We start from the raw sequence: 26,006 nt of genomic DNA, 5'->3' as shown, positions 1-26,006 counted from the left end.
AACTGAGTCTAATCAGTCCGTCTGGGTCCCACACTAGTCCTTGAACCAATCACAGTTGCCAGGGGAACAAAGAACACAGACTGGCCAGTAGGTTTCTGTCTACGATCTGGACCAATCAGCATACAGGGATGGGGTTTCAGTGATTGGCCTACCTGGACCACATGCCTGTTCCCGAAGCCAACCACCTGGTTTGAAAATCATAAGGAGGTTGCCTCTAGGAATACTGGGGTACCCGACAGGAAGAAGAGGGAAAGAATGCTGGGTAGGCAGAAATGATTGGCGTTCACATCTGATTCCCTAGTGATGCCCTGTGTCCCAGACATGCATGGTGAACAGTTATATGAGTTACAGGCTCCACTGTCTGTGGGGAGCAGCCCACCCTGGATCTGAAATCCATTTTCCCAGAGCTTGGCTAGGAAGGAAACCTGACCACCATTGACTTGAGGAGGGTGGAGACACCCAGGCAGTGATGAAGTGGCTCTAGCTGTGTTTAAACTCCTCTGGAGGTTCTTTTCTTTCTTCAGAGCAGTTTAATTATGAGTTTTTTGGTTGTGAGTCACAGAGACCCACACAAAAGGGTAACCAGTCATGAGCACATGTAATTGGCCAGTCCAGGATCTCTTGCTTCAGTTAAGGCTGGATCCAGGACCTCAACATGGCATCAGAACTCCCCTTACGGGGAGGAGGAGGCTGTGACTTTGTTGTGTCTGCCCTATGGCAAACCCGACCCCTGGAACCTGCTACTGATAGACGTTCCCTGAGTTCTGCATGGGAGAGTTTTGGGTATGCTTGGGGCTTGAGGACACTTCTCCTTTCCTTTCCTGGGCTCCCAAAAAGGTAACAAGTCACAGGTTACCAACTGGCCGACTGCAGTCTGATCTGGCTTTTGTTTTTGCCTATAGAGAGATTGAAAAATTAGAGCATTTCACAAAGAGATCAGGATGTCTAGTTTCCCTCAGGCATTTGGGACTATTGGCAAAATGGGGCCACTGTTGCCATGTAAAGGCAAGACAACTGTGTCTCCTGGATGGGGGCCACCCCAGTCCTCACCTGTCTATCAACCTAGTCCACATCACTCACTCACATCAGCCTAGGAGGGACCTCACTGATAGGGCTCCTGGGGGGGCCAATGTGGGGCTGAATGACTCAGTGTTACTCTTCTCTCATAGCCTTGCTTATAGCTGGGGGGGGGGGTCATCTCTGGCCAACACCTGCAGTCACTGGGCCTTGCCTAAGGGGTGGGTTTACAACCATGGGGTCCATGCCTCCATGCAGTCTCAGCGTGACAGGGCAAAGAGCAAGGACTTCCTTGCATACCAACCTCAACCCCAAACCTGGAGCAGAGGGAAGGAGTCACTTTCTAGAGACATCCTTCTCCCTGCAGGGAGGGAGGCTCATCCACTTCTGTTTGCTCCTCAGGTATAGGAACAACACCCAAAACTGCATCCTGCATCCAGGTGTGTGTGCACATGAGGGAGAGAGGTAGGGGGAGATTGGAGACATTCTCATAGCTCCCATGTCACCAGACATTTATCACTGAGCATCTGTGATATCTTCACCTGTCTTGAGATGAATTTCTAGCTTGCCTCTAAAACCCAGGTGTGCCCTAGAAGCATTTTTGAGTAGGCTTCCCTGGCATTCCCCACACATGAATTGTCTAGGAATGGCACCAGAGAGGATGGAGAAGACTTTCCTTGACTTGGGGTTATATGTGGCTTGACAGCTGTTACCTGGATCTGCTGTGAGCAGTCCAGCCTTGACAAAAGGGATGGGACTCAGACCCTCTCATTTCTCCCCTTGAGAGCTCCTTCTTTCTCCCTTGGGAAAGCTGCAGCTCAAACTTCTTAAGCAACAAAGGGAATTTTCCCTGGGTCCTGTAACTGGGATGGCTGAGGATGTGCTTGCTGAAGGTATTGCTGGATCCAGGAGCCCAGTGTCCCCAGGCCCACGCGTTCATCCTCTCAACCTCACCCAGGCCGCCTGGCTCTGTATCTCTTCTCACACTGGCCTCATCCTCTCTTCCACCTGGTGGGAAAGGTGGCTGCCAGAAGCCCGAGCCTACAACCACAGGGCTCACAATCTCTAAGGCTGAGAGAGACATTCTCTTTCCATCTCATCCCACAGAAGGCTCTGGCTGGCCCTGTTCCAGTCGAGTGCTTGCTCCTACGGATGTACCAGCCACGGGGCTAGGGGTCCTGTGATTGACATTTCCTCCAGAAGCAGCAGTGGGATACAGGTCACCCCAGGACAAGGGGAGCTGGGCCAAAGAAGCAGCAGACGGCCATGGTGGCATCTTCTGCAGTGCCCCTCACTTGCTGGAGGTCTCTGGGGTCCATGCTGGAGCATTATTAACCAACAGGTTTCTCCTACCTTTGGGAGGCTTGAAATTAAAAGTCTAAGGAAGGGCTGCTGAATTCCTGACTTCTGTATTTCCCTAGACCCCAGGGCTAGAAGCTCCTTGGCTTGGCTTCTTTATCTTGTTCATTAACCTGTGGTGAGCAGGACAGAAACAACCCACTAGCAATAGGACCCTGCCCATGCACTGTGTTTAGAAGCCTGGATCTTAAAATTTAGACATGGTGAGGTTCAAGCCCCAGCCTTCTTTTCAGTAGCTGTGTAACCTCCAGCAGGTGACTTAACTCCCCTGTGCCTCAGTTTCCTCATCTGTAAAATGGGGGCATGCCTACCTCATTCACTGGGCTGTAGTGGAACAAAAAATACCAGCTGTGGAGTCCACAACCCAGTGCCCAGCACACAGAAAGCACACGGTAAGTGTCAGAGGTTATCCTGATGATTTAAGGCTTCTCGTCCAAACACTCCAGACTCCTTCCTGAGGATGCCCGCCTGTCACTGTTTTTCACGGGACAGAAGGCTCAGCACCATGTGCATCCGGAGGAAAGCGGGTGTCAGGATATTATTTCCCTCATTTCCCATTTAGAAACTGCTTGCGTTTTCTGGGCAAATCCACTAAAATGGAAGAGCATCATTTGGAGTGCTATTTCCCCCAACTAGCTGGAGAAACGTTCTCTCTACAGGCTCAAAGAAGGGGATTCTGAGACATTTCTCCCCCCTACCCTGCACTCTGGAATTGCTTCTCCTGTAAAACGAATTGTTTGATGAGAATATTTTTAATTCTGTTCTACACACTCTATTTTAGTCAGTAAAACCTGATGTTCCTTGTTCGCCTGATCATTTGCTCTAACCAAAAGCATTAAACGTTTTAGATTTGGGTATACCTCAGTTGTCTACTTCCTGAAACCCTAGAGGTCTCCCTGGGCTTGTTCAAGAATTACTCCGCTGTTGTTTATAAGACACAAAAGCATTTTCAACACGGGCGATAATCACCTTCAAAGTGTTGCAAGTCGGTTCTTGGCAGTGGGGGAGGGTGCACACATAATATCACATTTTTATATATAAAGCACAGATATACAGTAGTTTTCTAAGGCTGCTGTAAGAAATTGCCACAAACTTGGTAGCTTAAAACAGCAGAAATTAATTCCCTCACAGCTCTGGAGGCCAGAAGTCTGAGATCAAGATGTTGACAGGTGTTCCCTCCTGACACTAAGGGAGAATACTTCCTGTCTCTTTGAGCTTCTGGGGGCTCCCAGAACCCAATGGCTTGTGGCTGTATTGTTCCCATCCCTGCCTCTGTCTTCACATGGCTTCTTCCCTGTGTCTCCTTTCTTATAAGGACACCAGTCACTGGATTTAGGGTTCACTCTAAATCCAGTATGATTTCACCTTGAGATCCTTAACTGATTATACTCGCAAAGACTACTGTCAAAGAAAGTCACCTTCTAAGGTTCTGCATGGACATTAATGCTGGGGGGACACTATCCAAACAAATGCATATGCATAGGATGCATAAACAGATAAATGTGCAGTTCATCAGTGGTATGAAATGCAGATCCCTGGGCCCACTCAGCACTGCCAACTTGCAATCTCTAGGATGGGTTGCTGGATTCTACCTGCCAGCTGTCCAGGTGAATTTGAGGGCCCTGCTGTCCATCTTTCTGGGCCACTCTGCCCTGTTCTCTGGGGTTTGACCCAAGTACTAGCGTTACTTCCAAAGACATCCACAGTCCTGAGGTTGGGCATGGGTTTGGGGCCCTGACCAAGGCACCACCTGTCTTTCCTGTGAGCTTCCTTGAGACACAGAGCTGGGGTGCTGGCTGCCACATACATCATGGGATTCTGAAAAGGCTCTCTTGTTTTGGAGCAGGAGACCAAAGACTCACTCGGGAGAGCAGAGGAGGTGTGGCTCTTTTGTGTGACTGAACAGGGCCCACCTGTCTACACCGGCTTCAGTTACCCAGCCCTGCCAACACATCCAGTTGAGGGAGAGGAAGCAGCCTTTGCCTGCTTTGGTACAGTGAACACATTCATTCTCTGGGACTTTTCCATGATTTCTCTTTCCATGGGCGAGAGCTCTCAGAGGACCAGCCAGCTGACTCCTGCATGCATTGGGTGTTGAGAAAGACAGAGGTCCCTGGGGCAAGCCAACTGGGATCAGATCTGAGCCCTGAATCACTGCTGACGTCTGTCCTGGGCTGAATCACCTCCCAGGAAGCCCCCTGGGTTTGGGTGACACCCAGAGAGGGCAAAACACACCAGGGCTTCCTTGTGGCTCAGAAGCTGCCTCTGGGACCCATTCTTCCTCTGAGGCCAGGGGCCAGGTCCAAAGCAGACCTCTGGGGTCTCCATAGAGGCAGGTCTCAGGGCACCAGAGTTGGAGTTGGGGCAGGGCCTGGAAAGAGCTGGAGGAAAAGCACCAGGTTACTCTCCGGGACACCAGAGGTGCCTGCGGCTTTTAAACATCTCCCCAGCCCATTTTCCCCTCCTCCACTCAGTGCTCACCCCCAAGGCATTCCTGAGGAACGTGGGTAACCAAAAAGCATAACTTGAAACCTCTGACTTAAGAATTCCCCGGAGCCCAAAGTTTTCTGGGACACAAATCCCATTTGCAAATACAATGAAAGCTGTGGGCACACTTGAATGGTTTCCATTTCAGGGCTCCTAAGAGCCCTTGAAAGCCTACCCACTGAACCCAGGATTAGAACCTTTTTCTGGAGTCTTTCCCGATGCTAAAGTTTTATACAGAGCATCCCAGCAGCCACATGTCACCATGGCAACTTGCCCAGCACACAGGACTCTGGGGGTTCCAAGTCAGGCCACCAAGATATCTGGTCCACATTCTGTGCCCAGGGGCCTTCCATCACTACCATGGAGGCATATGGGGAGGAGATCCTTGCACTGCCATAACTAGTCCATGTTAATCCCCAACCAGCAATCCCAAGGCTAGATGACTAGAGCTCTTGTATATTTGTGTCAACACATGTCCCGACTCACTGCCAGAGGAAGGCATCAGAACCTCAAACATTTTTCTGCCTCTGGTCCATGTCCCATCTAAGCTCTGCAAATGCCAGAGTCCAAAATGTGCCTTTCCTGGAACAGTACATTATGGGTGTCAGACTCTTTGGGTTGCCAGAGACCCCCCAAATCTAACACAAATTGCCTCAAGCAAAACAAAACAAAAAACAAAAACAAAAAACACAACAGTGCCTTACTGGTCCATGTAATTGGCCCCAAAATGATACTGGCATCAGGTATAGCTGGATCCAGGGGCTTAAATGATGTCCTCTCTCTCGACTCGATTCAGTTCTTGTCCGTGTTGGCTTCACTCTCTTTCTCCATGTGGCCCACACCATGGCAGGTGGGCAATCCCAGCAGAAGTGTCTTTCCCCAAATTCTGGCATTAGTTCCAGGGTGGGCTGTCATGAGTTGACTGGGATAGATGTCTATCTCTGACCCACTGATGCCATCTGGGACTTGAAGGGAGGGGATGGTACTTGCCAAACCACAAGGATAGAGAATGGGGGAGAGGTAGTACCCTACAGGCAATGAGAGGGAGGCTCACAGCCGTGGCTCTCTGTGTCCTGCCCACCTTCCCAGGGCATTCTCATTACCACTGGGAGGCATCTGGATGCAAGAAGCTGCAAGTTTCTGATGGCTACCTCTGGTTGAAGCATACTCAGCCCCTGTGTCGGGCAGGCTGGAAGTGCCAGGGAGTTACCCCCCAGAAGGAGCCCCGGACCCAAGATGAGTGTCGGCTGACAAACACCCCACAGGAAGCCCAACTCCAAGATGCCCTCTGCATGCTCCCCGAGTCTCTGGGAATCAAGCCTGGCTGTCCACAGTGGGGGGGCTGCTCATTAATGCACTGACTGCCTTTCCTTCCCCACCTCACTTCCCTGTCCCCCATCAGGGCTTCTTGGGGTCACCTCCCAAATAGACTACTTCCCCTCACATCTTTGTCTCAGGTTCTGTTGCTGGGAGGGATCCAGCCCAAGACAGGGCATTTACTAAAAGGACAGGCCTAGATGTTGGGCAGGCATGATAGATACCCCTACAAACAGGGAGGGTGAATGTATCCTAGTCACTGAGCCAGGGACCCCTCTGGCTCACCATGACGGACCCTCTTCAGCTCCCTCTGGCCTGAAATCCACCAAGCCCATGCACAGTACTGTACCTTCCCAACTCAGCTGCCAGCAAAGCCAAGGACAGATGGAGATGCCCTCTGAAGAGGCCAGAGCTTTCCGGACTAGGGTTTCTACAGCCTGTTGCCTCAGAACCCCTGGAGGTGCTCCCAATAGATTCCCAGACCCTCTGCCCCCAAGATTTTGATTCAGTGGGTCTAGGACAGGATCTGCAATCCTAGAACATTCCTGGGGACTACCCTCTGACCTGCATCCACGCTTGGGAATGGTCTTAGGAATATGCCACTGTGATGCAAAGGTGTCTGGGAAGTCCTCCATCTTGTCACTACTTCCTACCCTCGAACACTGGGAGCCAAACATCCAAGTGGCCCAGGGGCCAGCTGTGCACTGAAAGAAGGTAAAACACACAATGAGACTTCCAGGTGGAGTTGAAACACACGGGCCCTGGAGGAACATGTCAAGTTGGTTGTTTACATTTCTGGAAGGAGGAGTTAAAACTTGAAGCTTCCTTCAATTTGCCTGCTTCCCTGGATAAGCAGCTACCCTCGAATTCCTGCACATGCTGTGAATGCCACCCCTCCCTTCCTTCCAACCTGGGTCACAAACCCAGAAGAGGGGCTGAGCTAAGAGGGAGAAATTACAGCAGCCTGGTCAGGGGTACCATGGCCTTTGGGTGATGGTTCACTAGGTGTGGGTTCAGCTATGCCCAAGAATACCAACAACTTGGTCTGTGGCTCCCACCATAGAACCCAAATGTAGCATCTTGGAAGGAGTATACACAGGCTGGCACAGCGGCTCTCAACTCGTCCATCCCTCCATCTTTGGGGGAGAGACAGAAACACACACAGACCCACAGACACATCCCTGCAGGAACTTGGGAGTCTGGGAACTGGCCTGTGACACTTCACTTCTCTGAACCAAATTCTTCCTTTCTAAAGTGAAACTAAACCAGCAGTACAGTAGATGGACTGCAGGATGGGCTCGATTAGCCTCCTGGACTCATGTCCCTTGGTATCTCCTCTAAGGGGTGGAGTCTGTCTCCTTTCACCTTGAATCTGGGGACTGACAGAATGTGGTGAAAGTGAGGTCACACCAGTTCCGAGCTGAAGCTTCAAAACGCCTTGCAGGATCCTCTTCCAGGATCCCAGTCCCCACCTGGATCCCAAGGCTGAGCCAGCTTCCTGGAGGATGAGGCACTGGGGGGCACTATGTCATCAGCTGTGGCCACCCCAGACCAGCCCCCAGTAGGCCCATTAGCTGACTGCAGACAAACCAATGAGCCCAGCTGAAACCACTGATCAACAGAATCCCCTAGCTGGCCCTAGAATCATGAAAAATAATTATTCTTCCACAAGAAACAATAACTGGTTGTTGTTTTAAGCTGCCAAGTTTTGGACTGGTGATGCAGCACGAAGTAACTACTAAGTTATACCATGTCTCAGTCTGCTCAAGTTGCTATAACGAATACCATACACTGTGCGGCTTGAACACAACAGACATCTATTTCTCACAGCTCTGGAGGCTGGAAGTCCAAGAGCAGGGTGCCGGCAAATTCAATTCTTGGTGAGGTCCCACTTCTTGGCTTGTAGACAGCTGCCAGCTTTCTGTGTGTTTACACAACCTCCTCTTCGTGTGCGTGTGTGGAGAGGGTGCTCTTCTCTTTCCCTTGTAAGGGCGCTAATCCCGTCACGAGGGGACCATGCGCACGACCTCATCAAAACCTAATTAAACCAAAGGCCACTTCCTAATACCATCACATGGGTGGTGGGGGCGGGGAGATGTTAGGGCTTCAATACAGGATTCTTGGGGAGACATATCCAGTTTCTAATGTGCATGAGTCTACTTGAGGATCTGCTGAGAGCACATCCCCCACCCCCAAAATATCTGCTAAACACAGTGTAATGTATATCCGGGGGAAGGGGGTCGGGGGGGGGGCTGCCAGGCACTTCCTGGAAACCCTCTGGGGCCACAGGTTACAAACTCAGATACTCACAGGGGTGGCAGGTCACAGGTCGCTAAGGTGGTGGTGAGCTGGAGAAGGCAGGCCCAGATGGGGACTGTGGATTCTCAGCTCTGGCAAGATGTTGCCCTGGAAAGGCTTCAGCAGGGGCTGCTGCCTTGCCCTCTTTTAAAAAGAATCCAGGAACACCTGGGTGGGTCAGTTGGTTAAGCATCCAACTTCGACTCAGGTCATGAGCTTGAGGTTCGTGGGTTCCAGCCCTGTGTTGGGCTATGTGCTGACAGCCTGGAGGCTGTTTTGGATTCTGTGTCTCCCTCTGTCTGCCCCTCACTTGCTTGCATGCTCTCTCTCTCAAAACTAAATAAACATATTAAAAATAAAAAGAAATCAGAAATCTTAAGTTGTTAATCTCTTGATTTTTAAATGCTGGTAACTATTAAATCACAGTGGACTAAACCTTTTCCTTTCAAAGTGTGGTCCAGACACCCAAGACCTCGTCTTCACCTGGGCGCTCGTCAGAGATTCAGACTCCCGTATCCCACCCTGGGCCAGAATTGGCACTTGAACAGTATCTCCAGGTGACTTGTGTGCCCCATAAAGTGAGAAGCCCTGAATTAAACAAATAGATCAGGGAGCTCTAAGTACTTTGGGCTGCCTTTTTATGACCCATGAATCAAGTGAAGTAACCCTACATGTTAAGACCTAGGAACAACCAGAAGTCTACAATTCAGGATTCAGATGCCACCCCGGGGATCCTTTAATTACATCAATTTATTCAAGTGGTAGAAAAACTGTCTTGGCGGCTGGATGCCAAAATAGAAAGCTTGTAAACATGATTTCATCCCCTGTCCCCTCCAAGGAGCTTCCTATGATAGGAAACAGAATTCTAATCGGCAAATTCCATGATGAGGTCTGTGGAAAAGGATCCCGTGACGTAGCCATCGTCTCTTTAATCCACCCCTGCCCAGGGGGGCTGGCTGGACCCTGCCACTCAGACATGGTGCGGTCACGGCGAGTTCCATCGCTAACAGCGCCTGCTTCAGGAGGCCGGAGGCTCTTGGGCAGCAGAGCAGCCCTCACAGGCAGCAGACACAGGCAGGCAGGGAAGGAGCAGTCTCTCTCCAGGGAGCACTGTATTGCTAGGGTTGCATGGGTCACAGCAGGTGAGAGCCCAGGGCCAGATGAGGGGCTGAGGCACAGGTGCTATCAGAAGCTTGGCTTGGCACCAGGGCTGAGATCACCCAGATGGTCAGCGGTCCTGAAACGTCCCTTGTGGAAGTCAGACCGTAACAAAATGAGCCTTCAGAGCAGGCTTTGACGGGAAGCTGGAGGTTTCAGTCCTTGAAGGGGTTGTGGGCATCACCCTGCTGTTCCTTCTCCCCGGCCAGGAGCTCCCCATTCATCTCCTGCAGGGGGTGGTAAACATAGGCCCCATCCAGATGCCGGCTCCGCTCTGCTCTTGAACCAAGGAGCAAGGACACGTTCACCACCGTGCTGATCAGCAGAAGGAAAACTAGGGCCAAGGTGAGGGCCAGCCAGGTGGTCCTGGGTGCAGAAGAGAAAGCCAGAACAGGCGGTTGTTGAGGAGTGCTGCAGGGGTTTCCCTCCCTCTCCTCCACCAGAAGGGAGGCACAAAGTCAGGGACCTCCAGGGGACTGTCCAGGAGCAAAATGGGCCTGGTAGGGCCAGGGGCACATTCCAAACCCATGCTCCAGGAGCAGCAGTGACAGTCACCGTGTGGGATGCAGGCCAGCACTGCCACATCCCCTGATATTTCAAAAGAAACCAAGAAAACAATTTTTTAATATCAATGTTACTGATTTTCAGATATTGTAATAAATCTTAAATTTTTTAAAATTATGCAGGCCAAATAAAATACAGTTGGGGATCTAATGATGATGTGGACCACAAAGGCTGGTCTCTGTTCCAGACACCTCAAAGCAGACAGAGTGTGGAGAACAGCACCCCTGCCTCCCTCCTGTGGAGCTGGCGAGGGCTTCCAATGATCCTTGCATTCCTTCACGTGAATCTGTGGCCAAAGCCCTCAACACAAAAAGAGACACACGCAGATTGCTGGGGGGCATGGTCGTTAGCCCTCCATGGCTCCCCTTCCTTCCCCGACAGCTGCCAATGGGTTCTATGTCTGCACTGGGGAGGAAGAGCTCAGTCTCACAACTGAGGAGCCCGAACTTAAGACTGAGGCCAGGGTGCTCCCGGGGCCCCTGTCCCTGCTCTGGGTGCATTTTCAAAGCACATTTCTATGTTTTTTTGTTTTTTTTTTTCAGGTGTGGCTCTGGCCTTTCAGAGCCTCACCCCAGACTCACCAGGTCAGGACCTCCAGGAGGGACCTGGGACCTGCATTATTGAGGAGACTGACCCAAAGGACAATGCCAGGAGATTTTCATTCATACCCACACTTGATTCCCACCTCCAACGCGGGTGGGGCTGGGCTGGCACCCAGAGTTGGACCATGAGGTGAGAACTACCTTTGGGAAGTTCTCAAAGCAGGGTCCCCATACCAGCAGCATAGCATCACCTGGGATAGCACCGGGAATGCAGATTCTCAGGCTCCCCCGGCTTACTGAAGCAGAAACTCCAGAGATAGAATCCAGCAATCTCTTTTAATGCACCCTCCCAGAGGTCAAGTTTGAGATCCACCTCACTAGAAAACAGACATAAAGCCCACCACAAGGAGCACCCGGAAGTGGCTGAGGAAGTATGTGAATTCCTCAGGCTTGGCACTTGTGTACCAGGAGCTGAGAAAATAGGTCATGAGTCTCACCGCCAGGGAAAGGAACCCCGTGCCCTGCCCCACTCAACTCCAACTGGGATGATGACTGGGGTCCTTCTCACCATTTCTGAGGACCACTTCAGTGGCTGTGAGCATCAGCTGTGACGCCCTCTGTGTTCACAGTGGAGAAATGTCATCTGGGTGCCCAGCGGCTACTTCCTAGCCCTGCCTCGTCCCTGAGCAAAGGCCATACCTCACAGGTGGAGGGAGGGGGGATTTCTTCCATCCCCGCCCCAAGTCCCACCTAATCTCCTACCCGGTGAGAAGGGAGAGTTCTCCTGTCCTCAGGGTGGCCTCGGATGGCCGGAAACACTGCTTCACTGTAAGACATCAGGGAGAGGCTGAGAGGCTGGGAGGGGAGGGGTATGCCCCCTCCTGCCCCCCGGGGATCTGGGAGGAGCCGCACCTTGGGAGAGGATGCTGTTAAGGGCTGGCGCCTGGGCCAGGCTACAGCTGCCGGTCTGGGGGTCACACGGACACTGGTGCTCACATTCGCAATGCCTCTGGCAGCCTGGCCCGTGCCAGCCGAGGGGACACTCTGCGGAGAGGAGGTACAAGTGGAGGACGCCTCGGTGGCAAGGCCTCTCTCTGCACTGACAGGATGGACCCCAGGTGTGCGCAGAACTGGGCTGAAGCACAAATGCCCCCCAGGCCCCCCCAGGCTAGGCCCTGGAGGTACCCCTGGGTGGCATGGGGCCCATGTAGCTTACCCTGCTCACAGGTATGTCCAGTGAAGCCAGGAGGGCAGGTGCATGTCCCCCCAACTGGGTCACAGGCAGCTCCATTCTGACACTGGCACCTCATGGCGCAGTCCTCCCCGAAGGAGCCATTGCTGCAGGCTGGAGGGGGGAAGGGGGGAGTCTTTTCAAAGTCCAGCCTTGCCTTTGCTAGGCTGGGGGCCAAGACCGTAGACAGATCTCGGTCACACCCAGGACCCTGTAGGCTCACGTATTCTTCCAACAGAAAGTTACGGACAGTTCTACTTCCAGGCAGGCCCTGAGGCTATGCACTCATGGAGACTCTCGTCTAGATGGGCAGGTGGCCAGTGAGCCGCAAAGCAGATATGGAAGTACAGGTGAGGACAAGTGCAGGAGGGATGGGACCAAGCGCAGCAGCAGACCCCGGGAGGGGGTGGGATGGGCAAGCCCCCGAGGGCAGGGCACTTAAGCTGGGGGTTCGCAGAGCAGAGCTGGGTCAGTGAGTAGAGGAGGCTCTGGAGCACCCTGGCAGTTCAGGCTGAGGAGCTCATTTCTTCCACTTACTCAAAAGGAAGCCCTGAAAGATTTCAAACTGTGGATAGTTGCAGTGGGTTGAACTGTGCCCCCCAAAAGATATGTCCTAATCCTCAGAACCTGTGAACATGACCTTATTTGGAAACGGAGTGTTTGCAGATGTAATTAAGTTATAATCTTTAAGAGATGACAGCATCCTGGATTTAGGGTAGGCCCTAAATCCAATGACCTGGGATCCACGTAAGGAAATGGACAGACACAGGGAGAAGGCCGTGTGAAGAGGCAGAGACTGGAGTAACGTGGCCGCAAGCCAAAGAATGCCTGGAGCCACCAGGAGCTGGAAGGGGCAGGAAGGAGCCTCCCCTAGACCTTTTGGAGGGAGTGCCGGCCCTGCAGACACCATGAGTTTTGCAGCTGTGGCCTCCTGAACTGTGAGAGAATGAATTTCTGTTGTTCTCAGCCATGCAGTTTGTGGAATTTGTTGTGGCTGCTGCAGGACATCAATGCAATGATTTAGCCAGGTGAGAGGAAGACATAGGGAGCGGGATAAAAGCAGCTGCCACGCTTGCCCTCTCCCCATGTGTCCAGGGCCGGGGAGGCAGCTGGCCTGCTGGCTTTTACCTTCACTGCAGTTGGACCCCGTCCATCCAGCTTCACAGCGGCAGCCAGCTGCCAAGACAAGACCAAGAAGGCCAGGTCAGGGATCAGGCAGGGCCAAGGCAGTGAGAGCTGGGAGCCCCGGTCACAGCTGCCTCCCCAGAGACCCCACTCACTCTCTGTGCAAAGCCCGCGCTGGCTGCAGTTGGAGGGGCCACAGTCCAGCTTGTTGCAGGCAGCGCCCTGCCAGAAGTGCCCCGTGCACTGGCAGCGCCCCTCCACACAGGTCCCATGGCCGCTGCAGTCAGGCGGCTGGCAGCGGGGCTCGTGCAAACACACCACAGTAGACACGCGGCGCGGACAGCGCCACATGTTGTCCTGGCTGCAGGGGGACATCGTGTGTGAAGAGAGGCCATGGTGCTGGTGAGCCCCAGCTAAACCTTCTACCCCCTACTGTAGCCCCTGGGGGATGCCTCTCTCTCTCCACTGCCCCTTCTCCAGCCGCTTATAGGTTCATCCCACCCTGACAATCTCTTCCAACCCCAGGGCCTTTACACACGCTGTTCTCTCTGCCCAGAAGGATCTCCCAGACCAGCCTTGCCACCTCCCCAACCTTTAGATCTCAAGTCAAGTTCCATTACGCTCAGAGAGGTCTTTCCTGACCTATCAACCCCCTTTCACTGGTGTGGATGGTACTCATACACTATGTATGATTCAACACTCTTCTTGTAAGCAGTGAGAAGCAGGGATCTTGGCTCTTCCTGCTCACTGCTGAATTCTCAGGGCGTGGCACATAGTAGGTACTCAATATTTGCTGAACGAGACAGCTGGGGACAGGCCTGGACAGAAGACCTCAAGAAGGGGGCTGTGGCATGCTTACCAGTGATCTGATGGGTAACTGGCCAAGGTCCCATTGAGCACGAAGGTAGCGGAGCCCCCTCCATCGAGGTTGATGGCGTTGACCACATCCTGTTTCAGCAAAAACTCTGCCATCTCCCACAGGTTAATGCTGCAGCATAAGAGCATTAATGCTGACCATGTCCACCAGCGTTTCCAGTTTAACTGGTCTTACTTTCCATGGTGAACAGTATCACACTTGCTATGGCAGACAAATTTCTAAGTGGGCTCCCCCCAATAATGGCCTGTCTTAATCCCCGGGAGCTGTGAATATAATGGGAAATCACTCCCATGACTGTGTTATCTTGTACGGCTCAGCTGTCTGCAAGTAGGGACACTGCCCTGGATTATGGGTGGGCCCGATGGGATCACAAGAGTCTTAAAAGCACACCTTTCCCTGGCTGGTGGCAGAAGGTGAAGTGAGAGGTTTTGGAAATACAAAGGGAGCAAAGGGACGGGACACATCTTTGCTGGCGTGAAGACAGGGAGGGTACATGCATGGGAAGGAATGTGGGCAGCCTGAAGGAGCTGAAGGTCCCCTGGCCAACAACCAGTGAAGAAATACAGACTTCTGTCCTACAACCCCAAGGAAGTGCATTCTTCCAACCCCCCAAATGAGCTGGGAAGAGGATTCTTTCCCTGAAGCTCCAGATGAGAGCCCTGTCTGGAAAACAGCTTGATTTTGTCCAGGAGATACCTCAAACACAGAACCCAGTTGAGCCCTCCAGACTTCTGACCTACAGAACTGTGATCTAACAAATGGGGGCTGTTTGTGCTTGTGTGTTACTCAGCAAATAACAAACTAATACAGTCTCTTCACAGAGAAAGAAACTGGGCCTCAGAGAGGCTGAACGACTTGTCTGTGGCCACAGAGCTAGTGGACAGCAGAGCTGAGACTGGAACAGAGGTCTTCTCCCTGCCAACTTTGTAATTACTTCCTATTACCCCATCTGGAGCGCAGGAGAGAGGAGGCCTAAGTTGGGGGGATGGAGAGGAAGAGTGTGGAGGATGAGGAGTTCTCAGAACTGGGGCAGACGTAGGGACTCTTTTCGTGTGGGAAGGCAGGGGACAGAGGGATGTGAACATCCCCAGGGAACAGCTGGGAGTCAGAAGGGCAGTTGTCGGTGGGCTGAAGTCCCTCAAAGCCGGACTCAGCCCAGGCCTGGCATTCCCAGTTTCCGGCACTCACCCCCGCTGCTCCGTCTGCCCATCTGCGTGGAAGAACACCAGCTGTCCCTTCCGGTCATGTCCCACTGCCGTCCTGGCTGACATCACATTCACAAATTTGCTAAAAGAACCTACAAGAGAAGAAGTCTGGCTGATGACCTCACCCTGTGGGAAGCCTCCTGGATTCTGCCTGTAGTTTCTGCCAGTCTAATGCCACTCTCCAACAGTTCACTTAGATCGCAGCTTCCTGCCTCCCATCTGCCCCATCCCACTCAGTCTCCACATAGTAGCCAGAGGGCTCTTCTCAGGTGAAAATTAAGTGACATCAGCTTCCAGGGGAAAACCCTCTAATAGCTTCCACTGTCCCCAGCACAAAAATCCAAGGCCCTGGCCTGCTTGTTCCACCTCATCTCTGGGGGCTCCCTTCTCACCACCCTGCAGCCACTTTCTACTTTAGGGCTTCTGCACCTTCTGTTCCCTCTGGCTGGACTGTGCTTCCCCTCAGCTCTTCCCATGGTTTGCTATTTCCAATCTAGGGCATCTCCTCAGTGAAGCCTGCCCTGACTGCTCAGTCTAAAACAGCTCATCTCCACATCAGGGCCATAGCATCCTTTCACACCCCATTATTCCACACCTTGGCGCTTCTCAAATTGGAGAGCCCATCAGAATTACCCAGGGGGCTTGTTAAAACACACATTTGGGCCTCATGCGCAGGAAATCAGGATTCTGATTCAGACCTCCTTTCCTCTACCTGTCCCCTTTCCCCCAACTTTACTTTTCTTCCTCAGCACTTACCACTTCCTTTCAATAGAAAGAAAGCACTTACCACTTCCTTTTATCTTAATTTCTGTAAAAAAGAAGCACTTACCACTTCCTTTCAATAGAAAAGTATCTATTTCCTTTCTTAAGTATGCCCCAAGAGCAGAGACCTTATTTTGTCATAATCACCACGGATCCTCTGTACCTAGAATAGTACTTGCTCAAAGACTTAAGAACAGACTCCTGCTCCAGCTCAGTGGTCCTGTTCTCAACAGGGCTGTGCCACAACCTGTCTAACCCCAAACCTGTCTCCTGTGTCTCATCACACTCGGCCGCCTGGCTCTCGTTGATGTAGACACTTCCATTGCGGATCAGCCACACGACCCCACTCAGCAGTTGCACAAATGGGTTCTTAGTGTCCAGCACCTCCTCTTCAGACAGGTACCTGGACACATAAAAGGCCAGAGATTCACTCAGCAGCAGGGACAGCTGCGTTTAGTAGGGGTCCCACTACCCTTCCCTCCTCAGCTGGGCTGGTTGATTCTTCCTGGTTTCCCAGGAACCATCCTGGCCCTTAGTGCAGCCCTTGTAAATAGTCTACCCATCCCAGTTAACACTTCATCTAATATAAACAACCATTCTCAGCAGATCTCAAGTTCATCCTATAGCCTTTAATTTCCTAGGCCATCACTCTGGCCAAAATACCACCCGATGCCTACTGACGAACCCTGCAATTAAAGTGCCTATTCCCATTCTGCAGAATGGACGCCGAGGCTCAGCTTTGGTAAATGACCTGAACACACCACCATGGCCACAACCCAAATCTCAGGTCCTCTGCCTTCGACAGTAACGAGGCTCCCTGCTTTCTCACCCGGTGACCAGGGTCCCGTCGCGGCGGATCCCGAACTGCGCGTTCTGCAGCCCCCCGGCGCTGCTCACCCGGCGCCCGTCGCTCACCACGTTCCCCAGGCACTCGCCCGTGTCCATGCGGAAGAAGCCGCCGTTCTGGGCGACGCTGCAGCCAGCCGCCCTCGCCGTCTCCTCCACGGTGGCGCGGCGCCTCGAAGCGCAGCCGCCGGACCCACCGGGCTCCAGCACCGAGAAGGTACGCAGGGGCTCCGCTGCCCGCGTCAGATGGCCAGCCACCGCGCGGTCCGAGAAGTGTGAAACGAAGGTGCGGACCGCCAGACCGCGGGGGCTGGGGGTCGCCGGGGTAGGTGGCCAGCTCTCGTGCTCGCGGCTGCCGGCGCGCACCCTCGTGCAGTCCCGGGCGAAGCGCGCGCGCGCGTGGGAGTAGGGCAGCAGCAAGTCATCGTCGCGGGAGGCCCTGTGGGGACACGGCGGCCGTGAGCTCGGAGGGCTCAGGGGCGGAGTACTCCCGAACCAGGCTCAACCCTCGGGAGCTGTACTCACCCCGAGCCGAGGCTGCTGGTCGCCTCCCGGAGGAAGCCGAGCAGCGCAAAGAGGAAGACAAGCCAGCGACCCATGGAGGCCGCCATGTTGGACCCGGGACCTCCAATCACGTGGGACCACCCCACGTGACTCAAGGCTTTTGGTGGCCGCTTTCAGGCGGGACAGAATAATTTAGGGTCCTTTGGATATCGCGAGATCCGGTCCTATCACTTACTGTGTTTTTTTTTTGTTTTGGTTTGGTTTTTTTCAGAAGAGGCGTGGCACTCATGGTGGTGGGAAAATTCGTGTTTACGTAATTTCAAAGATACCGGAGGTTGTAAGAGTAATGTAAAGAACTCCCATATGCCTTCTGCTTATCTTTACCAATTGTTAACTTTCGTCTCATTTGGTTTATCATTTCAACTTTATTCGTATACTTACCGCCCCCGCCCCCGAACATTTGCAACCAAGTTGCAGACATCTTTTACTAACAAGGACATCTTCTTACATAATCACAGGCCGAGTAAAATTAAGACATTACATACTGATAGTTTGTGAACCAATCCACAGTTCACATTCAAGTTTTTCCAATTTTCTGTATGATGTCCTTATTTCCCCCACGTCCAGGGTCTAATACAGGAGTTGCATTTAGTTGTCATGTCTGTTTAGTCTCCCTGATTCTGGAACAGTTTCTCAGCCTCGGTGTTCTATGACCTTCACATTTTGGAAGAGGACAGACAAGTTGCATTGAGAACATAATCAGCAGGGATCTTTATTTAAAAATTAAGAAATTTTTTTTTCGGGGGCGCCTGAGTGACTCAGTCGGTTAAGCCTCCGACTTCAGGTGATGATCTCAGAGCTCAGCTGGTGAGTTCTGCCAGCTTAGAGCTCTGTGCTGACAGCTCAGAGCCTGGAGTGTGCTTCAGATTCTGTGTCCCTCTCTCTGTCCCTCCCCCCTCTCAAGAATAAACAAACATTTAAAAAAATTTTTTAAGGAATTTCTTTTTTTAAATTTGTTTACTTTGAGAGAGAGACAGAGAGAGAGAGAGAGAGCACAAGCAGGGGAAGGGCAGAGAGGGAGAGAGAGAGAGAATCCCAAGCAGGCTCTGAGCTGAGCCTGATGAGGGGTTCAGTCTCACGACTGTGAGATCATGACCTGAACCGAAACCAAGAGGCAGACATTCAACCAACTGAGCCATCCAGGTGCCCCTAAAAATTAAGAATTTTAAGATGGAGACAGCAGAGTGTGAACGCAAGCACGGGACCCATCCTTGTGCAGGCCCTCTGTACCTGCACAGGTCAGAAGTCCACGAAGCTGGCCAGTTACTTTACTTCAAACTTCCTTTGAGGGAATACTTCTCTTTGGGCTTCTGGTCCAGGGCAGTGGCCAGAGTTAGGTTGCCTTTTGGTGCCAGTGCAACGTATAGGCCACCTTGGAGACAGTACGAGTTGAGTTAGCCTTTCGTGCACAGGTATTCAGGGCCATACCAGCCACCAGCCACCAGCCTGTTTTGGTTCACAGTCAGCGTGGTTAGTGCCTGACCTCAGACCCCTCTTTGAACCACTGCCCCCTAAAGCCAGTTAGGGTCAGTGTACTGGATTCGATAGTGTTCCCCCAAATTCACATCTTTCCCAGAACTTCAGAATGTGACCTTTGGAAATAGGATCTTTGCAGATGTAATTCATGAAGATGAAGTCATAGTGGAATTGGGTGGGCCCTAGATCCAGCCTGACTGGTGTCCTTGTGAGAAGACACACAGAGAGAGGCATGCACAGAGGAAAGAAAGCCATGTGAAGAAAGAGGCAGAGACTGCCAATACAACTACAAGTCAAAGAGCACCAAAGATTTCTGGTAACTACCAGAAGCTAGGAGAGAGAAACATATTCTTCCGTCAAGAATTCAGAGGGAGAATAGCCCTGCTGACACTTTAATTTTGGAACTGATACAGTCAAAGCCCTCACATGAACCCCCAACAGTGGCTCTGAGGCTTGTGGGGGAACAAGTTAGTTCAAGTCAGTTAACCACATTCAAAATGACTTCCTTTCTGGGGTTAAATGATCCAGCTTGATGCAAATATATTGATGGGAAGGGATTATGTCTTTCTTATCTTTACATCCAGGAGTCAAAAATCATTAGCAAACAAACCCAGACCTGCCACCAGCTTCCTTGCCCCAGGAAGTCTTCTTTTCTCTAGGTCAACTGGGCGATGTGGGTGCAGGCAGTCTCTAGTGAGTTCTGACCTTTGGTCTCCTCCCAGCTTTGTCACTCCTTTAACAAACACATAATATGCACATAATATCTAAGCACATATGTGCTATTGAAATTCTCCATTTGCTGAGAAGCCTATGACATTAATTAAACAAGGAGGCCATCGGATTGATGTGGCTTTATGCCAAGGCTGCTGTTAAAAAACAAAATTCAACTGAGTAAATTTAAAGATCAAATTGACTTTATTCAACGACTCATGAACTAAGCAGCATTCCATCTAGCAAATAGAAAGGAGCTCCAAAGAGTCGTATAAAATGAAAGGCGTTTATAGGCAGACAGGGAGTGAGACAAAGAAAGTTTGTTTCTGGCAACTTCACCTTCCGTTGGGGGAAGGGCAGGGGCCTATCTTGTAGATGACTTCACTAGTGCTGACCAGGTTACTCCAGACTGGAGTTACAACTTTCATTCCTGGAAGAGGCTGAAACTGCAGTTAAGTTAGGTATTAAGTCTTGGTTTGCTGACGTGGGGCTTGGCATATGTGACTCTATTTGGGGCCCGTTGTCTCTCTTCTTCCTTCCTCCCTCCCTTCCTCCCTTCCTTCCTTCCTTCCTTCCTTCCTTCCTTCCTTCCTTCCTTCCTTCCTTTCTCTCCCTCTCTCTCTCTGTTTCTCTCTTTGTTTCTCTCTCTTTCTCTCGTTCTTTTTTTCCTCTCTTCATACAACGTGACCCTCGAACTGAGGATCCTGAGATCAAGAGTTGCACGCTACACAACTGAGCCAGCCAGGTGCACCTCTTTTTCTTTAACACTGCTTACAGAAGCAAACGAGAACCCAAGACTGTAAATGCTTCAAGGTTATGAAACCAAAATGCTAAGAATGGCCATTTACAAACAGCTTTAACTAACAGCCAACTAGGCATTAAACTATAGGCAACCAATTTCCTGTCTTTATTTTCTCGCTTTCTTTGTTGAGGTCTTTCCCCTGGCTCCTCTCCACTTCAATTTGGTACTGCTGTATTTGAATTGATTTTTGCTCAAATAAACCCTTAACATTTTTAATATGCCTCAGTTTATCTTTCAACAAGCCCGAACCCACAGTTCAGTCCATTCCAGCTAACTAACTCAGGGCTGTCTCCTCTGCTCACATTTATCCTTCCTTAGGAGTACCTTTGTCTCTTCTCAACATCCTCATCTGGCTGTATAGTCACTTGGGTATTCAACAGATTGAGTGCCTCCTCTGTGCTAGAGGCTGATGAAACAGACAGCTTGGCCCTGCCCTCGTGGAGACACACACTAAACAACCCAAGTGTGGTGGGAAGAAGCAGGATGGAGAAAGAACCATGTCTTAGGGGGAGGTGGCAGGGAAGGCCTCTCGAAGCACATTGTAGACTGAGTAATAAGGGACCAGAAAAAAGGGACAGCTGTGGGAGATGCAGGGCCAGAGCCTCACAAGCAGAGGGCACTATAGAGCCGGGAGATGGGCTGGAGCTTGGTCGGGGAGGGTAGAGGAGGAAGGGTCAGGCCAACGCCAGATCCTGCACGGCTCCAGGGAAATTCATTTGGATTTCAGCCTAAGTGGAAACAGGAAGCTACTGGAAGATCTTGGGGTTTTTTTGTGTGTTTTTGTTTTTGTTTTTTTTTATATAATGGTTTTATTGAGGTATAATTTACATACCATAAAATTTAACTGTTTTAAAGTGTACGTGTCAATGATTTTCAGTAGATGTTGCAGAGATAGCATATCTTAGTCCAATTTTAGGACGTTTTCATCACCCCCAAAAGTTCTGTTGTGTGGTTCCACTTGTTTTCAGTGTCTGGAAAAGGCGAATCTGGAAGGACAGAAAGCAGATTAGTGGTTGCCTGTAGTTGTGGCTGGGAGCAGGGAGTGACTGCAAATAGCATGAGAGGGTTTGAAGCTAGACGCTGAATGAATGGGGGTTGGGGATTGGACCTCTTCCTCTGTCCTCCGTCCACATGCTGCCCGTGAGTTTATCCACTTTTTTCAGCTTTTGAGCACACATTTCCCGAAGATGCCTCTTCTGTTGCTGCTTATTTTTTTCATGCATTCAGCAGTCTCTGACTGAGAGCTCTAAGCTCTGGCAGGACATGGAATATAGCAAGTATCTTGTGTTTCTTTCATCCAGAGCATGAGCAATGCTTATGCATTACTGTCAGCTTATCGACTGAAGGAAAGAATACCATGTCTAAGCAGTGCACCCCGTCTTTCCCACCACAAGTGCAATCTGATTGATTATAACTGTTTCTTTTCTTTTTTTTTCCCAAGTTTTATTTTTAAGTACTCTCTGCAACTAACATGGAGCTCAAACTCAAAACCCCGAGATCAAGAGTTGCATGCTCCGCAAAGGAAACAATCAGCAAAACTAAAAGGCAACCGACAGAATGGGAGAAGATATTTGCAAATGACATATCACATAAAGGGTTAGTATCCAAAATCTATAAAGAACTTATCAAAAGCAACACCCAAAAAACAAATAATCCAGTGAAGAAATGTGCATAAGACATGAATAGACACTTCTCCAAAGACATCCAGATGGCCAACCGACACATGAAAAAATGCTCCACATCACTCATCATCAGGGAAATACAAATCAAAACCACAATGAGATACCACCTCACACCTGTCAGAATGGCTAACATTAACAACTCAGGCAACAACAGATGTTGGCGAGGATGCGGAGAAAGAGGATCTCTTTTGCACTGCTGGTGCAGCCACTCTGGAAAACAGTGTGGAGATTCCTCAAAAAACTAAAAATAGAACTACCCTACGACTCAGCAATTGCACTATTAGGTAGTTATCCAAGGAATACAGGTGTGCTGTATCGAAGGGACACATGCACCCCAATGTTTACAGCAGCACTATCAACAATAGCCAAAGTATGGAAAGAGCCCAAATGCCCACTGATGGATAAATGGATAAAGAAGATGTGGTATATATATACAATGGAGTATTAATCAGCAATCAAAAAGAATGAAATCTTGCCATTTGCAACCATGTGGGTGGAACTGGAGGCTATTATGCTAAGTGAAATTAGTCAGAGAAAGACAAATATATGACTTCACTCATATGAGGACTTTAAAAGTCAAAACAAATGAACATAAGGAAAGGGAAACAAAAATAATATCAAAACAGGGATGGGGACAATACACCAGAGACTCATAAATATAGAGAACAAACAGAGGGTTACTGGAGGGGCTGTGGGAGGGGGGTTGGGCTAAATGGGTAAGGGGCATTAAGGAATCTACTCCTGAAATCGTTGCTGCACTATATGCAAACTAATTTGGATGTAAATTAAAAAAAAAAAAAAAGAGTTGCATGTTCCTACTGAGCCAAACAGGCGCCCCCGATTTCTTAATGTCTCTCCCACCTTGACTTTCATCTCTCAGGACAGAGACTATGTCTGCTTTTCACTGCTTTCCCCTGGCACTTGGCACAGTCCTTGGAGCAAAGTAGGAATTTCATGGATATTTCTTAAATAAATGATGGGAACAGGGTCCTTGTTTGTTCTCAGCTGCATCTCCCTTGTCCAGAGGACAGCTTAGCACACAGTAGGTTCTCAGCTACTATTTATTGAATGAATGGATGTGGTATTTCACTGGGAATGACATCATTTGCCAGTAAACCCCAGAGGTGGAGGTGGTGTGGATCCTGGGTTTTCTGAGAAAACTCACTCACTGCTAATAGTCACTGAGCTCATTTAAGTCTCAGGCAGCGTGTGAGGGGCCAACCTGCACCATTTTATCAGATCTCCTCCTGAGTCCTAAAGGTGGGTGTTATTATGATGCCCATTTTACGGAAAAGGAAATGGAGGCACGGAGAGGGCAAGCTATTGACCCACGGTCACACAGCTGTAAGCAGAGGGGGCAGATGGTTCTGAAGCTTGAGCTCACAACTTTTCCTGTACGTATTTACATATTAAAGGGAAAAGCTTAAAAAACACAATGATTTATTAACCAGAATTAGTCTTTTATAGTGAAATTGTTTATCTTGAACAGGGGGCCTATATGGAACACACTTTTGACAGGAATATTGCTGGAGCACCTAAAGTCACAGTGGATGAGTGTGAGCACTGAGGAAGGTATAGGGGAGCAAATCTTGCCACCCCAAGATATGCCTCTTTGGCGCACTGATTATTTTCAGCTGGTTATTTTTAAGAAACTGCAGACATGAGGGGCGCAGTCGGTTAAGCGTCCGACTTCAGCCAGGTCACGATCTCGCGGTCCGTGAGTTCGAGCCCCGCGTCAGGCTCTGGGCTGATGGCTCAGAGCCTGGAGCCTGCTTCCGATTCTGTGTCTCCCTCTCTCTCTGACCCTCCCCCGTTCGTGCTCTGTCTCTCTCTGTCCCAAAAATAAATAAACGTTAAAAAAAAAATTAAAAAAAAAAGAACCTTCAGACATGAGAGATGCTCTGAAAACTGAGAATTTACCCTTTTGTAAGAGATATTCATACATATAAGGGAAACACCCTTTTGTAGGGATGTCTCTCTCTGTCACAAGCAGAAAGAGGGGGATGGATAAATAAATCTCCAGAAACTGTTATCAATAGAGACAGCATGGGCTTAAATCTACTCTTGTTTCCTGTGCTTTCCCCGGGAGCCTCTCATAAATGAGAGGCTCATCCCCAACATCTTCTTTTGTCTTTAGCTGGAGATGGTATTTAAAGTGATACCTTAGATCATTGTGGGGAGTGGGTCTCTCTCACGTATACAGGCAGTATGCATGTTATTGAACTTTTTTTTTCTTCTATTAATGTCAACTTAATTTCTAGACCAGCCGAAAGAATCTTGCAGGGTAGAGGAGCATGTGATGGAAGAGACATTACTTATGCCTCTGGATGTACACGGTCAAGGCCACCACCCTAGATGTGCCCCTTATCTAACTGTAGATATCCCTTGATATCATACAGGTCCAGGCCTTGGAGACCCCACTGTTCTCAGCCTTGGTGAGCATCAGTGTCCCTTAGGAGCTTGTCAGAGAGGCACGTTCCCAGGCCCCCTCCCGGTGGCTGAATGAGAATCTCTAGAGGCAGGGTGGGGAATCTGCATGTTTAACAAGGCTCCCCAGCGGGTTCTGATGCCAGCTGCACAGGCCACACATTGAGAAACTCCTCTGGGAAGGCAGTGTCCTGGTACTGGATAGAACGACAGTGTTCAGAATATGGGAGGGGCACCTGGGTGACTCAGTCGCTTGACTGTCCGACTCTCGGTTTCGGCTCATGTCATAATCTCACGATTTGTGGGTTCAAGCCCTGCGTTGGGCTCTGAGCTGGCAGCGCGGAGCCTGCTTGGGATTCTCCCTCTCCCCCCACCTCTGCCCCTTCCCTTCTTGTGTGCTCTCTCTCAAAATAAATAAACATGAAAAAAACAAAGAATGGGAAATGAAGGCCCACCTCCACATCATGTTACGTGCTCATGTAATTTATCTTCAATAAGAAGCTGAGGTCTGGGGTGCGGGAGTGATAAAGAGATCCATCCTTTGGTGTTTTTACCTCTTCTTGGTGCCCTGCAGCAACCGTGATGCAAGGAAGTCACAATTCAGAGGGGTTCATCTTGCAAATTTTTCTTCCTATGTCCCCATTCTGCATTAGGATTCTCTTTTCCTGAAAGTGACTTACAGACCCAGATGTCTGCTAGAGTCCTCCTCCTTTCCCCCCCCTCCCCGCCCCCGGCCCCCCTGCCCTAGTTTGGTAATTTAAACCTTCTAAACGTGTATCAGCGTCAGGCCCCAGTGACTAATCCACCCCCAATTCAGGAAGGATGGGGGTGGGGCATAATCCCCTCCTAATCCTGTTGTGTGCCCCCCACCTCTCTCTAGGCTGTGTGCCTGTCTTGGTAAACTTTGGTTTGTGGGATAGTGTGGGAGAAATCCTTGAAGCATATGGAGTGCCAGGTGGGTATTAAATTCTGCCCCTTGGCTCCCCAAGAAAGCTAGCAACTCGAAAGCAAGTCAAACTTGTCAGTGAAATCCAGGACCGTTTCGGCATGCCTGACAATTTAAGAGCACTTTCAGGAAAGCATCCAGGGGCACAAGCAAAGAGGATTAGACAGAGGAGACTAACTCCCAAGAAAAAGATTTAGAAGAACCACTGCCCCCACCAGGTTATTCAGCTGAGCACAGAAGGAGCCTGGGTGTTTTAATTCAGGTTCTCAAATACAACTAAATAATCACATCAGGACCATCAGTAGCTACTTTTCACTTTGAGGCAAAACAAGATGATGGACTTAAAGACACTTCCAGCCCAAGGACAGGGTTTTTAGCTGATTTTTCTACCCCAGAGTCTCATTTTGACATGCGTCTGCACGTAGCCTGAAATCTGCAGCATAGACAGCACCACCTGGACCCGTGGTAATGTTCCAAAGGCCTTTCCTTGAATACTAGATTAGTGTCAGAGCTTCAGCAGATTGTATGGCAGCTGTACTTCAACAAAATAAATAAATTAATTGAAAACAAAAAGGAATTCTAGCTGACATGTTTAGATATACTCACAATG

At 50.3% G+C, this 26,006-nt stretch overlaps 1 protein-coding gene and 1 long non-coding RNA gene across 3 annotated transcripts; both read right to left on the bottom strand.

The window, feature by feature from the left end:
- Positions 1–9,210: 9,210 nt before the first annotated feature.
- Positions 9,211–17,465, bottom strand: NAGPA (N-acetylglucosamine-1-phosphodiester alpha-N-acetylglucosaminidase). Of its 2 annotated transcripts, none has more exons than XM_086691406.1 (11): positions 17,314–17,465; positions 16,772–17,227; positions 16,206–16,345; positions 15,164–15,272; positions 13,958–14,086; positions 13,254–13,459; positions 13,102–13,149; positions 11,959–12,087; positions 11,655–11,786; positions 11,505–11,568; positions 9,211–10,002 (listed from the first exon to the last, which is right to left on the bottom strand). In XM_086691406.1, the coding sequence occupies exons 1-11, from the start codon at positions 17,397–17,399 to the stop codon at positions 9,792–9,794; spliced, it is 1,710 nt and encodes a 569-aa protein (XP_086547532.1). In that variant the 5' UTR covers positions 17,400–17,465; the 3' UTR covers positions 9,211–9,791. The 2 variants fall into 2 exon arrangements, with proteins under 2 accessions (XP_086547532.1, XP_086547533.1); XM_086691407.1 differs by having other exon boundaries at positions 9,871–10,002; positions 11,493–11,568.
- Positions 17,466–19,720: 2,255 nt separating this feature from the next.
- Positions 19,721–25,160, bottom strand: LOC147573157 (uncharacterized). The gene is made up of 2 exons (XR_015245282.1): positions 24,906–25,160; positions 19,721–21,327 (listed from the first exon to the last, which is right to left on the bottom strand). It is a non-coding gene; the product is annotated as an uncharacterized LOC147573157 (long non-coding RNA).
- Positions 25,161–26,006: the final 846 nt, after the last annotated feature.

Source organism: Puma concolor, chromosome E3, assembly GCF_028749965.1.
Source record: "Puma concolor isolate L17-30 chromosome E3, mPumCon1.1.hap2, whole genome shotgun sequence".
In the NCBI taxonomy this organism is placed as follows: Eukaryota; Metazoa; Chordata; class Mammalia; order Carnivora; family Felidae; genus Puma; species Puma concolor.
Note: the sequence above shows the minus strand (reverse complement) of the source record. Positions and strands in the feature narration are given on the sequence as shown.